At 37.0% G+C, this 14,470-nt stretch overlaps 1 protein-coding gene across 1 annotated transcript; it reads right to left on the bottom strand.

The window, feature by feature from the left end:
- Positions 1-757: 757 nt before the first annotated feature.
- Positions 758-7,846, bottom strand: LOC108692051 (zinc finger protein Elbow). The gene is made up of 2 exons (XM_018200156.1): positions 7,378-7,846; positions 758-2,381 (listed from the first exon to the last, which is right to left on the bottom strand). The coding sequence occupies exons 1-2, from the start codon at positions 7,441-7,443 to the stop codon at positions 936-938; spliced, it is 1,512 nt and encodes a 503-aa protein (XP_018055645.1). The 5' UTR covers positions 7,444-7,846; the 3' UTR covers positions 758-935.
- Between the last annotated feature and the right edge of the window lie 6,624 nt (positions 7,847-14,470).

Raw genomic sequence — 14,470 nt, 5'->3', positions numbered from 1 at the left:
CTAATATTGTTCTACAATTTATTCTAAAAATGAATGAATTCATTCGTTGCTTCTCATGCATTATCAATACTGCTGAACGAGGGTTAATCGTCCTAAAAGTATTTCAAATGCAACGACGAAGATTGAATCATTACTCTTGCAAAGCTGAGGTAGGCATACGCGATAACGACGGTGTTTTATCTTTTCGAGAATAGAAGATAGAAAAGACATGTAATATAACACTTTTTATCGAAATAGCACTCGCAAAGTAGAATGATTCGATACCATTGAGTTCTATTTAAAAAAAATTAATATTTATCGAAATATTTTAATATCTAAAATATAAAATATATCGAGTCTGTCCGCGGCAACATCGAAACAGTAATGATTCGTACCTAAGGATAACTAGAAGATGTTTCATGTGCATATTACTTTCAAATTCTGTATTAGATTTTCAATCATACGTTAAAAAAAAGCTTGGCGTACAGCTTGCGGAAGACGCACCGAGTATACTATCGCGTAAACTCAGAGAAAAAGGCATAGTGATGGCAACTGTAGGTGATAATTATATGAGTTTTATATGTAAAATTAATACGCACAGTGTGAAAAAATTATTCTATAATCATTGCAACTATAAAATAATTTGTTCAACTGTATATATATATATATATATATACATTAATTTTACATATAATACTTGTACAGTTGTCATCTGTATAGTTGCTAACACTAAGTTTTTTCCAAGTGTAGTAATCGAGAAAAAAAAACATTCCTACCGCTTCGATATCCGTTTTATGACTCCAGATTCCTTCACGAGATTCCGTGACAAAAGCATCGCTTTTATAGTAGAATCGATGCTCTTCGTTCACATACTCAAATCCATAGAATCACAGTTCGCCAGCCGACTTATCTCGGATAGATAACATTCCCTTACGAGAACGCTCATCGCCGAGAATTCATTGGTGCATCCCGGAGGTGGCACCCAGACGAGATCCATAGATAGAATACGGCGAGAAATATGCCAGTCCGGCAGTCGCGTGTGGATGCGGTGGTGGCGGTGGCGGTGGCGGAAGCGGCAGCCCGAGCGTCGACAGAGACGGTGTCAAGAGCGGCGAGGGTTTCCCATAGGGATGGTAGCGCGCTGTAGCGAGTGGACTTAAAGGTGGCGTAGGGTAAGACCTCGCGAACAGAGGATGAGTCGGGTGCAGTGCCGGGGGTGGTCCAGGCAATAGGGAGAGCGCGGCAGCCGCGCTCGCGGGATCGGTTGCGCTGTTCGCCGATACGTTCGTATGACTTCTGAGATGTTGCAGCAGCTCTTCAGACGTACCGAATCTCTTTCCGCAGTACGCGGTATCACCCGCGATCCAGTTGCACACGTAGGGTAGCTGCGTGCCGGCCAATGCCGCGAGTTGCGCATGCGCGTAAACCAACGAGCCGTAGGGCGAAACGCTGCCGGGTTTGTGATCACACTGAGCGCACCCAGCCGGACAGGAGCCCGGCGTCGCGCTCGCACCCGACGGCAACTTGCCATTGGCGATGCTGGCGACCGCCGCTGCGGCCGTCGCGGGGCTCGACAGTAGATGCGAGTTGAGCTGGCAGCCGGTGCAGAAGGGATCACGGCATATCGGCATCAGATTGTCCGCGGGTCCACTGGTGCTTTTCAATCGTGCATAAAGATAAGGGTTGATGCCATTCTTCAGGGCGGCGTGATGGGACATGAGCGAATTGGCCATCACGTCGATGGGTAGTTGACCGGGACTGTAGCCCAAGTAGGCGGCGGTGGAGGCTGGTAGACTGACGCCAGGTTTAAACGTGCCCAATGGGAGATCCTTGATTGATGGATCGGCCATAGCAAGCACGCTGACGGGACTGTAGGCGGGTTTCACTTGTAACGAGGGACTACTCACGGTTGGCTGACTCGTAGAAGCGTCCGCCGTACTCGATGGCACCGAAGGCGCCGAGCTTCTTGAAGCCGGCGAGTCCCGCGTGACCTCGCCGTTTGGCGTTGCTGTTTTCCTACCTTGCGGCGTGACAGCGCGCGTCGACGCGGCACTCTGATTGCTTGGGCATCGTTTGCCGCTGTTACCGGGCGTCCTCGATCGGCCGGACGTCGAGTGGCTTGACGTTGATCGCGACTCGTCCGGTGTGCACGCTTTCTCACGTCCCAGGCAGGATTCGTATGGCTTAAAACTAGTCTTCGTGGACTCGCTCGCCGATGTTGGCACCGTGACTGACACTGTTATCGCCGGCGAGGATTTCTCGCGAGACTGTTCCGTTTTGGATGATCTGTTACTCGATGTCTTGTCCAAGGAACTTAGTAATGATTTGTTGGACGGTGGATCCGCTCCTATTTGACTGCAGGTCTGTGCGAGCAGTGCGAGTGGACTTTTCTTTGCATCCAGCTGAAATCAAGACGGAAAATGTTTGTAAAATAAAAGTCTTGTAATTCTTGATCCTCCTCGATACAAATGTCATGTTGAAAAATTATTTTTCTTACATTCAGAGAAAAAGATATACTGGTAGCAGCTATAGCGACAACAACTATGTAAGTTTATATCTAGAATTAATGTACATAGTTGAAACGTTCAAGGCAATTATAAAGTAGTTTATTCTCATATGTCAACATTAATTCTACATATAAAACTTGTATAGTTATCATTTATATAGTTGATTTCTATTATATATTTTTTGTTAGTGTAGAATATAACCTTTTCAATGTAGAACTATTGATTGTACAGTTCGCAATTTTTATTCAAAATATGATTTTACACTGGACCTACTGTGTGTGTGTGTGTGTGTGTGTGTGTGTGTGTGTGTGTGTGTGTGTGTGTGTGTATCGTTATAATATATTTTTACTTTTTAGAACTGAACTAATGATTTTCGAAATAACCGATTATTCAACATAATAATTTCGACACTTCATTTTATCATTTCAAAATTCAATAGAGTGTGTCGACGTTGATTGATGTATAAAACTTTCTTATGTTTATAAACACGAATAATGCAATCGTTAATATTAATTGACTCGGCAATAATTAATATTTGTTGGTTGCGAATCTGATAATTTGACGAGTTCGACCTGTTTTCGAAATACGTAACGTTAGTGATTTAAGTGATTTTCGATCGACTGCCATACCGCAATGCACGATCTGACAACCCTCGAAACTTGGCGCGTGACGCGTCTGGATGGAGGCAAGTCCAATTAATGACGCGCAAACCGCAATCTGTAGCGCCGCGTCACTCTTTCGCCGAGCGAGAAGTGACGTGGATAAAGGGTGCGTCGGACAAACTTATCCCACGAAACGCCCGCCCTTTTGATTTATTGAGAAATTTTTTACGCGAGCGACGTGTCCCCGAGATTTTTTCCTAACGACCTGTCAACGTTGAAATTGAAATACTTCCACTAACAATGATAAATCCCGTAGATATTAATTCTAAACTTGTGTACTTGTGAAATCGTGATTACGTCCATTTCTACCAATGTAGATTAATTTTAATCCTTTTGTCAATGCATAATTTTTTATCTTTTCACTACAACAAATTTTACAGGTTAAAAATGTAAAAATAAAAACCAGATAAAATCTATGCAAAACTATTTTTTGTTATTCGAAAGAAAGGGATTTTTAAAGCAACATAAATTCACACAAAAATAAAAAAATTTTGATTTAATCTATGTTTAAGGATTCAGAATGTTCAGGTATAGGCTCTACAAAAAATGACTGAAATTGAAAATTTAGACTTTCTGTATAAAAATGAATATTACATGCATATGAAACAGGATTAATAAGGTGCATTTATATTTATATTTATATCTAAAGATCATTAATATTTCTATTAGTGAGATAGAATTAATTTCAATAGATTATTAAAGATAGTAAAATATTAGTAATCTAATAATCTAATAATAATTTATCCTTAAAATTCTAAAAATTAGAAAAAGATAAAAAGAATAACTGAGATTAAAGCCTTTTAAACATTGTACTTGAAAGTAATGCAAAAAAGTTTGACAATAATTTAGAACCTTGATAAAGAAACTATTTCAACAATATGAAGTAGACATATTTTTAAAAAATAATTAAGATAAAATATTTACATATAAACAAGAAAAGATATTTTTGCGCGCGCGTGATTCCTACTATAAATCTAGAATATGACACGTCAATGGTGTGGAACGACGTTGCGATGATTATCCGCGCAGACTCTTTCCTTATCTTTTTGTTAAAAACGAGATTCACCAAGGGGAGAGATAATCAATATGCTATTGCCCGATACAGACGTCATTAGCGTGTAAGTGCGGGGAATTTAATATCGGCGCCTTTTCGCATCTTCCGAAGTGATCACGATGATGCACTCGCTATAATTAACGTATAGAGAAGCGATATTTCTCGTCGACTGATACGTCCACCGAACAGATGTTCCGCCGTAATTAAAATGCAACGATCATGCAACACTAACCTGCCGTCGCCGCTCACGGTCGGGTTTGTACTAATGGCGCGACGCCGACAGATATTAATGCCGTGAATTGCAACAGGCCATTACGGCAACGCGAGGCTATATATTAATTGCGCTCGTGAAAGTTAACGGGAACGTTCGAACGTAATATTTTAATCCGCTAATTCCGCCCGCCGGCTTTTGATTGTCGTGGTTAATTTATGTCCCTCGAGACAAGAGAAACTTCTCTTTGTCCACACTTTACGTGACTTCTGCTGAAATGATCTTTTGAATTATATACTTTCTTTCCCTGTAGTAAATTTTTTGCAAACAGTAAGCATCACTCTCACAAAGAAAAAATTGGAAAACAAGTGATTTTTTTTTTTTTTTTTTTTTTCCATGAAAATTAGACGTCGAAAAGAATAGCCAATGATTTGTTTTTGTTTTGAATTTGACTAGTGGCCCAGCTGTTGTGGGACAGTTTACAAAATGATTTTACGATTCTTTGCTCTTTGCGAAGCGGAGATTGCAAATTCAATTATTTATTCATTACATTACAAAGTCAATCATGAAAATTTTTACGTCTCATAACTATTAGAGATTTATACTGTTTGAATATATATACTCGTACTTTTTCTGTATCGTCGAACTGATTTTCTACGAGCAATAACCACTGTTTTGATCGTAAAATACTGAAAAAAATCAATACGAGAAGCCAGAAGATATTTTTTTTTCACGAAAATTAGATGTTAAATGTAACCACTGTTTTACTTTTGTTCTGAATTTAAATAGTCCAGTTACTGCGAAACAGTTAAATTTATAATAAATGATCTTTTATATTCTTTGGGAAGTGAAGATTGAAAATTTATTTATTCATTACATTACAAATTCAATTAAACACATAAACATTTTTATGTTTTTTCTAAATATTAGAAAGACTTGAATCGTCTGAATATAACTCGTGATTTTTTATGAGTTTTAAGCACCACTGTCGCAAAATACTGAACAAAATAATCACGGAAAACCGAAGGTATTTCTTTTTATACCAAAATTATCAGAGATACAATCGGAGTGCTTTGTCTTTGTTCTGCATTTAAATGATCCAGCTACTGCGAGACAGTTCATAATAAATGATTTTACGGTCCTTTATATTCTTTGCGAAGCGGAGATTGCAAATTCATTTATTTATTCATTACATTAGAAATTCAATCATGCGCACAAAAATTTTTACGTCTCTTATAAATATTAGAGAGATCTGAACCGTTGAATATAAGAGAATAAACCGTCAATGTGGCCGTCTGTACCGAAAAGCCGATCGAACGCTCTATTCCACTCGCTTTTCTATCTTTCATTCGTCCCCCCCCCCCTCCTCCCTTCTCCCCTCCGCGCAACAATCAGCATTGTATTACCGAATCGTGCTTTGATTTATGACGTGTGTAAATCAGCGCGACGCACGCCGTGACTTTGCCAACGCACACTCGCTGTCCCCAAAATAGTTTACAGGAGTTCGGAGCATAAAACGCGGCGCGCGTGTTTCCGTCGGGATTAACGAAACGACGACAGGCGACGTTAATGAGCCGCTAGGAAAGATATTTTTAAGCAGGAAAACTCGTGCATACGCGACATTTTAAGCATTTGAACTATTTGCGTTTGCATTAATCATATAAATGTTGCACGAATATATTATGTGAGAGATTATCAGAATAAAATTAACATTGTTTATCGATCATACTCCGTTTTTCGAATTGTCACGATACTTAGAATGTTTACAATGGGTTGTTTTCTGACGCGATCTGTTTACCATGTTAATTTTCAATGTGATTTATTTGCAACATGTCGAATCGGTTTTCTCACTTTTAAACGCACATTTTTTTTTTCTCGGGAGAGACGCAAAATAAAGAGAACGAATAATGCGATATTTTTCTTTTTTTTTTGTTAACTTGTGGCTTAACTTGATAATAATGTAAAAATGATTTTTTCTAGTTACAGTTTTAAAGTAATAATTTTTAAAGTCACATTACGAAATCATAATTAGAAAAATATAATTTTTACATTATCATCAGGTTGAGTGAGAACAAGTCTAAACTTCAAGTTAATCAGAAACCGGATCTCAGAGAAATAGTGGTAACAACTATAAAAGTGATAGTTTTACAAGTATATGTACAATAGAATTATAATCTTTAGAGGGGACAGAAATTTATTTTTTAAATTTTACAGTTTTTCCTTGAGTCAGATTTGTTATAATTCATTATTTTTTATACACATTGTATTCCTTGCCTCAAAATATGAATCTGTTTCAGCGCCACTACAGTGGCTTTCTCGTTCTGTAAAAATTAATGTACATACTAAACTATTTCATAGTTATTGCAACTATTATATAAAATAGTTCATTTAACTGTGTAACTAATTTATTCGAACTAAATTCACATAAAATTTGTACAGCTATCATCTTTATAGTTGCTGTCATACACGGAAAGAATATTTTGCTGAAATATCAAAAAAAATCTAAATATAGATCAAAATAATTTTGTTAACATATCAAAATAACTATGCAGGAAGTTGATTGCTAGATGTGAAACTTTTCGCAGCATTGCTCACCACGCTTGAATTTCCTATATAATTATTTCGATTTGATCCAATAAAATTATTTTCAGATCTGTATCTATCTAAATTTTCAGACAACTTTGGCAAAATTGTTCTTTCCATGTATGATTTTCTCCGAATACACATACGTTGTTATTCCGCTGCGCCGTTGTTCGGAATGCAAACGGCAAGTAGGAAATATCGCTCGTTAAATACGAAGCCTTTAAGACATTGAGAGACGCGTATCTCGACAAATCGTTAACTCGCGACGAACAAACGGGCACGGAGGGGTATGAATAATGGAGTCCGTAAATAGCAACGTAGAAAGGAGAGACGAGAAAAGCGAACTAACCAACGAAAGGAGAGAGGAAAAAAGAGACTAACCGTAGTAGGTAGCGGCGTGAGGTAATGATCAGGACGGAGATACTGATTCGCGCTGGACGTCAGCATCTTTCGCGGTCGATCCTCTCGCGCCGTCGGTCGTATTACTCGACGATAGGCACCACTTTTTCTATCACACTCGACGGCTCATCGGCGATCCAGCCGCGCGATCCGTCGCACTATTTTCCTCTTATATCCGCCGCAACAGTGAAACAACGATATCACTCTCGGACGTGAAGCCATGCACCAAGCTTTAAGTTGATTCGGTGATGAAGCGGCACTTATCTGTGTGCGCGATACGGCACAAAACCCTTTCTTTTTTCACAAGCACTAAATTACGTAGAAAGAGAAAGAGAGAAAGAGAATAGGAGAACAAATCGTCGGAGCACTCTTAGATCGGAGTAACTCAGTGTCCGTTGAAACGACGAATCACACGGAAACAAAAAAAGAAAGAAAACGAACTCGCGTCACAGTTACAGTACAGTTATCGTACTCAATATATCTTCAACACGTTGACGCGGTGAGATTCGACTCGCTACTAAACCGCTCGGAGCGGTCGACGTGGAGCGCTCTCGGTTTGCCCTTCTCGTCGCCCGACCCTCACCATTCCACCGGCGTTCAGCTGACTTCCCCTACCCTCGTACACCGCAGATTCGTGCTCCCCGGGGGAGCATCTCCCCTTCTTCGAGCGACTCCGCGATAACATCGTCGTAGGGTGGCCTCTCTCCTCCTCACTCCTCAGGCGAGCCGGAGGCCCCGGAGCGGATCGGACGGTGTATCGCGACTACGACGCGCGGAACGACACGAAACACCACGAGCGGCGACGACTAACCAATGCGGGCGAAAGAGGCGAACGCAAAGGTGACGGCGACGGCCGTAGCGACACGGTGGTCGTTGTCGGTTCGCGGCTACGCCGACACTTTTGCCTGCTTTTGCCGGGTGCGATTGGTGCGAGAACGACCCGGTCAACGACGTGTCAACTAGCGCGAGGTACCCTCTCGCAATTCCCATTACAAGCTTCACACCCCATCGAGGAAGAGTTTCTAAAGACGTCCGCAAGATTTTTCCTAAAGAGGGGCTGATCCAAAATAATAATAATAATAATAATAATAATAATAATAATAAATACACAAGCTTGTTATTGCTATAATTTCGAGAATTAGAATATATACGTATTATAATACGTATTATAATAACGTAATAACACCTTTTGGTATTAAAAGCTTTTTCATTATGACAATATAAATTGAGGTATAAATTGAGAAAGAAATTGTATTAAAAATTGTCGCTCAGAAGGGAGGAAGTAAATGTCCTCTCTTGCCCTCTTAACGCTTTGAAGAACACGCCTGTGTTTCTTTCAAAATGTTCTTTCATACATCTATTCTATATTCTGATACTGTTACTTTGCGATATTTTTCGCCTAACATCGTGGCACTGTTAAAGAGATATGAATGCCATCATTACTGCCATCGTGTAACGCCCGGCACCTGCACGGTCCCACGATACGCGCGGCGCGCGCGAGTGCCGCGAAGAGATAAAGGCCTAGCTACGAGAATTCTCGTTGAATTCGTAATCATCAAATCGCGTTCGACGTACCGATCGTTCCTAGGAAAATTGCACGCGCGGTTCTTCTATTTTTACTGGTGGAAAATAAGGTGTTAGCACGCAAGGAAGATATCGGAATGGTTCGCGTTCCCTAAGAGTCGAATTAGACTCTCAATTCGTGTACGTCGATAGGCTACTCGATTTTTCATTCCCAGACACCACACACAGTCCAAAATCGGAATAAGACGTCTTAACTTTTACAGGACGCACTTAGAGGTTTCTTCGATTTAAAGAAATGTTCCTTTGTTGTTTCTTTGAAGAAATCTTTTCTTTAACCGTATAATAAAGAAACAATCGTAGAAATCTTTCTCTGGGTGCGGGAAAGCCAATATAGTGACGCTGAAAGTGTCATATTTTGAGGCAAGAAGTAAAATGAAATAAATCTAGGTCCATAATTTTACTTCAAGAGATTATCCTAAATCGTAGAACCGTAAGAAATTGTCCAATCACAGTCGATTATTTTTCTCATATTCAACTGTGATTGACCAATTTTTTAAGACCTTTTAAAACAAGATTATGGACCTAGATTAATGAACTGTATAACAAATCTTACTCAGAAACATATGAAATTAAAGAAAAATAGACTTCCGTCCTTTAAAGATAAAAAATTTTTGCGAAAGCCGATAGACCCAGTTTTTTATTTTCTAGTTAACTCGTGGTTAAATCTAACCTGATGATGATATAAAACTTATATTTTTCTAGCTTGTTAATCACTGATGGTTTTATGGTGAATAACTTTTAAAGTTATCATTATAAAATCATCAGTTTAGTGATTAATCATAGTTAGAAAAATACAATTTTTACATTATCAGATTAAGACCTATTCTCGCAATATATCTAAAGTTACCTAAAGATTAAAGATTAGATTACCAAGATTTGACATTATGAATGAATTTCATAATTTCTTGATAACTTAATCCCTTCTAACCCTTGATGAATCTCTTGGTAATTTAGGTTGTCTAAAATTAATCACAAGTTAATAGAAAAAAAATGAAAAACTCCGAGTCTTAAAGGCATCTCATGCTTCGATTTAAAATTTTATATTATCTGAGTTATCTATTTCGGAATTTTCGTTTCGCGCAGAAATCGTATTTAATTTTAGCCATAAATTCTTTTGAAAAAGATATCAACTTTTGTTTTTATTAGCTAGAAACTAAAGGATACCTTCAATTTTGTGTCTTTAAAATTCTTTATTTAGTGTACACCTAATACAAACGGGAAGGAAAAACAGGAGGCTATTTCTCGCGTACATACAAAGCAGACGTTTTATTTCATCATCGCGTCCTAGTGCGTAGAGCAATAAAGTATCGAACAATATAATATACGAGCAAGTAGAGCGTGAAGCAGTATAACCATCGCCTTATGCACTTAACGCAGCCTTTGTTCGTGCGTTTATGACGATGCACTCACGCTTGAGATCCAATGTACGCTAACATCATCGAGGCGCGTTATAAAGCTTTATCCGCAATAAAAAGATACCAGAACAGGTATAGATTGTAAAAGATCTCTCTACCTAAGCACACCTGTAAACATGCGCATTGGGTATTAGGGGTGTATCACATCCATTTTTATAAATGTGTTAATATTTATACTTTAAATAAACGATATACATAGAAGTTGTATAACTCGTTTATAACTTGTGTTCTATTTTTATTGAATATTTTTTCTAATTTATTTATAATACTTTATTTGTTATTATTTTTTATTCTAACGACAAAATTTTAAAAAATAACAGCAAAAATCTCAATTTTTTTTATACTTATCTTAAATATCAAAAATAATTTATATACAGTTCAATGCAGAGATCAGTTGTGTTGCAAATAAATAAAATTTATTTTATAAATAAATTTTTAACCTAATTTATAAACTAATCTTTATATCGCAATAAAACTTTGCATAAATCATCTTGAATACTTAAAGTACTTATATTAACAGATTTGAGATTTTTTTTTACATTATTTTATAAAACATTTTCATACATTTTCTTTAGAGATAAAATAAAATACTACTTATTGAAATAACTTATAATCCAGATTCTAAATTTTTTGTATTACTTTTAAATACGATTTAGAATAATCTGTAATTCTTTCATAATTTTTTTTCATTAGCTCGAAAATATATGTAATATATTATATATATGTAATGAAATTAGATTCGCAACTCTAACGGAAATCTTCGAAGCTTGAATAGTGTATATTCACATAAATTTTAACAAGTTTTCCTTTGAAAATCTTGGTATTTCTACGTATCGACAGTTATAGCCGTACATTATCACATTGACAAAATGTCATTCTGAAAAAAAAAAGAAAAAACGAAGATTAATTTCTAAACCTGACAAAGGTCATATTAGTATATTTCTACAGTAATCAGTAATAGAAACTATAGTTTTCAGTATTAATAGTAGTATACAAACATAAATAAAATTTTTGACGTTGTATGATTCTTTAACATGAGGTAGAGAGGATATATATATTTGAACCTGAATGAGAGCATGACGCAATAATATTAAATTTTACAATTGCCAAGCTGTGCTTTTTCTACTGATTCTAGGAAGTGTTTTTCAGTCCTGTCTTTTAGCATTGTATGAAATTTCTAAGCTTTTGTCTAATATAGTATGTAATTGATGAGAAATTGGACAGTAGAAAAACCAGGGAAAGTTATAGCTTTTCGTACGTATTCAACGATTTGATACGTACAGACCTTTCCAGAAAAAAGTGCTCGTAAACTTATTGGATAGGCTGTTGTAATTGTAAAACTGTTTCACTTTTAACAAACGCATTGAAATAACGTTTTTATATTCGAGATGCGTGGGTGAAATTTAATACGAAAATAAATTCAATGCGAAAACGTTTAAAACGCTTGCACGTTGCACGAGGTCTAATGCATATTGTAACGATTAATGAATTCGACTAAAATGGATTGAAGTGGTAATGGCAGTGGTGTATGTTGGCGGATACGGATGCACCGGCGATGCATCGAAACGCATATCAATTGTTTCATGGAAATTCGAGTGTCAATTCCTCTCATTACTATACGCAAAATTATAGGATTGTATTGCGTGTCCTGTGATTGTGTTGCATGTGCCAGGCAGGAAAGGTGATTTACGTAATTCGTATTGATTATTGAATGGTACATTATCGTGTAACCTGATTTAATTCGGAACTTTAATTAAACATTCTAAGAGAAGACTGCACGTAATGTTAACATAGAATTTGGAAAGGATACATTTAATGAACGCTAAACACGATGCAGTGGCGATAACTGTGGCAATTTACGTGGCAAATTAAAAAAAAACAATTTGAAAAGTTTTGGCTGAGAGCCGTGAATTTCTAAAATTAATCACGTGCTCCGAGAATTGATAACGATGATTTGATATTAATTGAAAGCTTTAATTGAATCTGATATACACGCTGAAATATTGGCACACACAAATTAGGCGTGCAATATACAACAATTTCGCGATATAGATTTTTTAAAAACAAAAGCCTAAATTTGCATCTCGTTTGCAGCAATTCGCTCGGTGTATATTTAGTTTTCTTTTTAACGCATACTTATGTGCGTCTCTCTTCACAGCGTGGCATGCATCTGTACACGCAATCACGTGATGTTGTTAAATCATAATAAATTTAGGTTTACAGCGCGCAAAGATATCGTCAAGTTCGTAATTTTTTTGGTGCAGCTGCTACGCGCAAGAAATGCTAGATTACTTGTTACTCATTTCGACTCTGCCACCCTCCTTCAATGACTCGTCGTCGTCGTCGGCTGGTCTGATGTCGCAGATAATACAAGACACTCGACTAGGCTCCTTCAGTCGGCGCCACATAAACACGTCGTCCTCGTCTGTTCAGCCGAGGGGAGAAGAGGCATGGATAATTATACACCGCTCTCATCTCTCACCAAAGCGTATCCTCTAACTAGCGCTAATAACGCCGCTAATGCTCTTCCGTGGAAACTGTTCGTATCTAACAACCGCCCGGAACGTCGCCCGTCGCAGGAAGATAAGATAGAAATAGCGCCAGGATATTGTCCTGGTTTCTTTCGGGATGGGAAAACACTGGCCGAGAATTGTGCAATATGTTCTTATTAGACCTATTAACACACATTAACTTTTTACAAAGTCGTTTCAAATTAAATAGCGCACGTATAATGAAACTGTTTCTTACCAAATATCTTCATTTAATCTTAATATATATGTATATATATATTTTTTTTTTACGCCAATATCGGTAGCCTTCAATATTTTCTCTAACTCTGTAGATGATAAACCTATTATTTTTTTTTTTTCGTTAAAACATTTTTGGGATATTTACAAAATATGCAAAAATTTTTTCGTTATATTTAAAAATATTTTTATATGTATCATATAATATATTTTGACATTTATTTTATTGCAAATGTAGGTTGTGAAAGAATAAATATTTAGAGACTGATTTAGAGAAGAATTTTTTATCCGTTGCTCGATATAAAAATTTTTTCATTGAGATCGATTAGTTATTTATACATCAGTTATATACAAAAAACGTTAAATACTGCATACACGGCTCAACCTGATCCGCTCGCGACGATAAATATACTCACTATTCAAAACAGAAATATTTTACACTCGATTCAGCATGATACTCGAGCATTATGTCACACATTTCGTTTTTCCGTACGTGAAGTGACGCAAAAACAAAATTTGCATGACTTTGTATTCAAAAGCTATAGTTAAGGTATACAGCACATGGTTTGCGCGAACATTATCGTTATCGGTCTCCGGTAATAACAGACTATGCAGCGCGTTGCGCGCAATTACGTGAACGATTTATAGGTTTTCGTCACGCAGTCCTACTTCCTTTGACTTCTTAATGAGTGTGCCAGACTTCTGAAGTTATTCCGTCGGAAAGTTTCCATTATTTTCCATCATCTTGCAATGAATCATGCTAATTATGTCTAGGAGCAATATTTATCGCGTCGTTGAAAATTACGAATAATTGCGTTAAATTGCCCTCCTAGCACCGACCGATTTTTCCATCGAACATTATTTTTTCCCCTTTTTTCTCATCTTCCTCTCGAGAATGATTTTTAACAGCCCAAATTCAATACTAAAATAGTATCTTGTTCGCGTTATATTCCAGGCCACACTTTTTAATATTTTTGGGGTTGAATTTAATTTTAAAAAATGACAAACAGTGATAATTGAGTCAGTGTTGAAAAAGAATGGCTCAATTGTCAATTTCTAAGAGTGAAATTTCATTCTTTAGATTTTACTCTAAAAATTTTAGAGAGCAGTGTAAGAACATGGGTATTTTCACTTGACTTTTACTAGAAAATATGGACTTCTCAAAATGAAAAAGTTAAAATACGAACGCTAGATGGTAAATTGATTTTAACCTTCCGTCAACACCTGAGTCTTTGAGTTTTGGTGCAAATTTTTATATTATTCCGGACTGTATAAAAATCCCAAAAAAATTTGTGCGTATTTATGAAAGCTTTAACAATGAGTTTTACT

This window comes from Atta colombica, unplaced genomic scaffold (genome assembly GCF_001594045.1).
Source record: "Atta colombica isolate Treedump-2 unplaced genomic scaffold, Acol1.0 scaffold58, whole genome shotgun sequence".
Taxonomy (NCBI): Eukaryota; Metazoa; Arthropoda; class Insecta; order Hymenoptera; family Formicidae; genus Atta; species Atta colombica.
Note: the sequence above shows the minus strand (reverse complement) of the source record. Positions and strands in the feature narration are given on the sequence as shown.